Here is a 4223-nt window from a genome sequence, read left to right on the forward strand (position 1 = left end):
TTGGGGGGGTTTGAGGGGCTTTGGGGGAATTTGGGGGGGTTTGGGATTGATGGGATTTGGGGGGATTTAGGGGATTGATGGGGTTTGGGGTTGATGGGGTTTTGGGAGGGTTTGGGGGAATTTTGGGGTTTAGGGGCATGGAATTGATGGGATTTGGGGGGAATTATGGGATTTGGGGGGGATTGATGGGATTTGGGGGGGATTGATGGGATTTGGGGGGAATTATGGGATTTGGGGGGGATTGATGGGATTTGGGGGGTTTATGGGATTTGGGGGGTTTGGGGGATGGGATGGGATTGGGTTGGTTATGGATGGTGGGAGGTGGTGCCACCCCAGCGAGGTGACAATCCTGGTGTCCCCGTGTCCCCGCGGAGTTCAGCCGGTTCCTGCGAGGTGACAGGGACAGTGACAGTGACAGTGACAGCAACAGTGACAACGTCCCCACAGCAGTTCAGCCGGTTCCTGTGAGATGGTCACCGCTGAGGGACACTGCCACCACCCAGGGACACTGCCACCCCCCGAGGGATAGTGCCACCTTGGGGACACTGCCACCCCCCGGGGACACTGCCACCCTGGGGACCCTGGCACGCTGGGGAGGGTGCGACTGTGGGACACTGCCACCTTGGGGACACTGCCACCCCCCGGGGACACTGCCAGCCTGGGGACACTGCCAGGCTGGGGACACTGCCACCTTGGGGACATTGCTATTCTGGGGACACTGCCACCTTGGGGACACTGCCACCCCCCGGGGATACTGCCAGCCTGGGGACACTGCCACCTTGGGGACACTGTCACCCCCTGGGGAACCTGCCATTCTGGGGACACTGCCACCCCCCTAAGGGCAATGTCACCCACTGGGGACACTGTCAGCCTAGGAACAATGGGGACATTGTCATTGCCTGGCAGGGACACTGCCACCCTGGGGACAATGGGAGGGCATATTGTCACCTCCCCCAGGGTGACAGTGGCCTGGGGACGTGGCGGTGGCACTGTCCCCGTGTCCCCACAGAACTTCTCGGGGTACGACGTGTGCAGCATCCTGCTGGGGACATCGACGCTGCTCGTGTGGGTCGGGGTCATCCGGTACCTGACCTTCTTCCGGAAGTACAACGTGAGTGACACCTGTGACACCTGTGTCACCTGGGGACAGGGACAGGGACAGGGGACAGTGACAGGGACGTCACGGGGTCAGGGTCATCCGGTACCTGACCTTACGGAAGTACAACGTGAGTGCCACCTGTGTCACCTGTGTCACCTGGGGACGGGGACACGGCCAGGGTTAAATCCCATTTTTCCTGCCCCAGATCCTCCTTGTCACGTTTGGGTTGGGGACAATTCCTGTTTTTCCTGCCCCACACATGGAAAACTCCCATTTTTCCCATTTTCTCAGTTTTTCCCGATTTCCCCGGTTTTTGCCCCAGATCCTGATCGTGACGCTGCGCGTGGTGCTCCCAACGTGATGCTCTCCCCACACGTGGATAATCCCCTTTTCCCACCCCAAATCCCCATTTTCCCACCCCAAACCCCCATTTTTCCCACCCCACTTGCAGATAATTCCCATTTTTCCCAATTTCCCCATTTTTCACCCCAAATCCCGATCGTGATGCTGCGTGTGGTGCTCCCGACGTGATGCTCTCCCCACACGTGGATAATCCCCTTTTCCCACCCCAAATCCTCATTTTCCCACCCCAAACCCCCATTTTTCTCACCCCACTTGTGGATAATTCCCATTTTTCCCAATTTCCCCATTTTTCACCCCAAATCCCGATCGTGATGCTGCGTGTGGTGCTCCTGACGTGATGCTCTCCCCACACGTGGATAATCCCCTTTTCCCACCCCAAATCCTCATTTTCCCACCCCAAATCCCCATTTTCCCACCCCAAACCCCCATTTTTCCCACCCCACTTGTGGATAATTCCCATTTTTCCCAATTTCCCCCCTGGGGACACTGCCAGCCTGGGGACACTGCCACCTTGGGGACATTGCTATTCTGGGGACACTGCCACCTTGGGGACACTGCCACCCCCCGGGGACACTGCCACCCCCTGGGGACACTGCCACCACCCGGGGACACTGCCACCTTGGGGACACTGCCACCCCCCGGGGATACTGCCAGCCTGGGGACACTGCCACCTTGGGGACACTGCCACCCCCCGGGGATACTGCCAGCCTGGGGACACTGCCACCTTGGGGACACTGCCACCCCCCGGGGACACTGCCACCCTGGGGACACTGCCAGCCTGGGGACACTGCCACCTTGGGGACACTGCCACCCCCCGGGGACACTGCCACCCCCTGGGGACACTGCCACCACCCGGGGACACTGCCACCTTGGGGACACTGCCACCCCCCGGGGACACTGCCACCCTGGGGACACTGCCAGCCTGGGGACACTGCCACCTTGGGGACATTGCTATTCTGGGGACACTGCCACCTTGGGGACACTGCCACCCCCCGGGGACACTGCCACCCCCTGGGGACACTGCCACCACCCGGGGACACTGCCACCTTGGGGACACTGCCACCCCCCGGGGATACTGCCAGCCTGGGGACACTGCCACCTTGGGGACATTGCTATTCTGGGGACACTGCCACCTTGGGGACACTGCCACCCCCCGGGGACACTGCCACCCTGGGGACTGCCACCACCCGGGGACACTGCCACCTTGGGGACACTGCCACCCCCCGGGGATACTGCCAGCCTGGGGACACTGCCACCTTGGGGACACTGTCACCCCCTGGGGAACCTGCCATTCTGGGGACACTGCCACCCCCCTAAGGACAATGTCACCCACTGGGGACACTGTCAGCCTAGGAACAATGGGGACATTGTCATTGCCTGGCAGGGACACTGCCACCCTGGGGACAATGGGAGGGCATATTGTCACCTCCCCCAGGGTGACAGTGGCCTGGGGACGCGGCGGTGGCACTGTCCCCGTGTCCCCACAGAACTTCTCGGGGTACGACGTGTGCAGCATCCTGCTGGGGACATCGACGCTGCTCGTGTGGGTCGGGGTCATCCGGTACCTGACCTTCTTCCGGAAGTACAACGTGAGTGACACCTGTGTCACCTGTGTCACCTGGGGACAGGGACAGGGACAGGGGACAGTGACAGGGACATCACGGGGTCAGGGTCATCCGGTACCTGACCTTCTTCCGGAAGTACAACGTGAGTGACACCTGTGTCACCTGTGTCACCTGGGGACGGGGACACGGCCAGGGTTAAATCCCATTTTTCCTGCCCCAGATCCTCCTTGTCACGTTTGGGTTGGGGACAATTCCTGTTTTTCCTGCCCCACACATGGAAAACTCCCATTTTTCCCATTTTCTCAGTTTTTCCCGATTTCCCCGGTTTTTCGCCCCAGATCCCGAGTGTGACGCTGCGTGTGGTGCTCCCGACGTGATGCTCTCCCCACACGTGGATAATCCCCTTTTCCCACCCCAAATCCTCATTTTCCCGCCCCAACCCCCCATTTTTCCCGCCCACACGCGGCTGACTCCCGTTTTTCCCGATTTCCCCGTTTTTCGCCCCAGATCCTGATCGTGACGCTGCGCGTGGCGCTGCCCAACGTGATGCGCTTCTGCTGCTGCGTGGCCGTGATTTATCTGGGGTATTGCTTCTGCGGCTGGATCGTGCTGGGCCCGCACCACGTCAAGGTGGGTCTGGGGTGGTCCCAAATCCCAGTTTGGTGTCGGGAGATTCCCAAATTTCGGGTTTGGGGTCGGGATGTTCTCAAATTCCAGTTTTGGGGTTGGGTTCCTTCCCAAATCTCTGTGCTGGGCCCACACCACGTCACGGTGGGTCTGGGGTGGCCCCAAATCCCAATTTGGGGTCAGGGGATTCCCAAATTTGGGGTTTGGGGTCGGGAGATTCCCAAATTTGGGGCTGGAGTTGCGGGGATTCCCAAATTTCAGTTTTGGGGTTGTGATGTTCTCCAGTCCTGGTTTTGGGGTTGGGTTCCTTCCCAAATCCATGGGTGAAATGCAGGTGACACACAGGTGTGACAGGTGACACAGGTGACACAGGGTTACAGGTGACACAGGTGACACACAGGTGACACTGGGTTACAGGTGACACTGGTGACACAGGTGACACAGGTGACACAGGGTTACAGGTGACACAGGTGACACTGGTGACACAGGTGACACAGGTGACACAGGGTTACAGGTGACACAGGTGACACAGGTTACAGGTGACACTGGTGACACAGGTGACACAGGTG

The 4223-nt window shown here is 59.9% G+C and overlaps 1 protein-coding gene across 1 annotated transcript in view; it reads left to right on the plus strand.

Annotated features, from left to right (window-relative positions):
* Positions 1–4223, plus strand: part of LOC121356400 (mucolipin-1-like) — a 6592-nt gene that overhangs the window by 1667 nt on the left and 702 nt on the right. Inside the window, exons 3-4 of the mRNA XM_041472717.1 lie at positions 841–1111; positions 3535–3657. Of these exons, the coding sequence (XP_041328651.1) occupies positions 841–1111; positions 3535–3657 (394 nt within the window). The remainder of the gene's footprint in view (positions 1–840; positions 1112–3534; positions 3658–4223) is intronic.

Source organism: Pyrgilauda ruficollis, unplaced genomic scaffold, assembly GCF_017590135.1.
Source record: "Pyrgilauda ruficollis isolate IOZ18807 unplaced genomic scaffold, ASM1759013v1 scaffold1083, whole genome shotgun sequence".
NCBI lineage: Eukaryota > Metazoa > Chordata > Aves > Passeriformes > Passeridae > Pyrgilauda > Pyrgilauda ruficollis.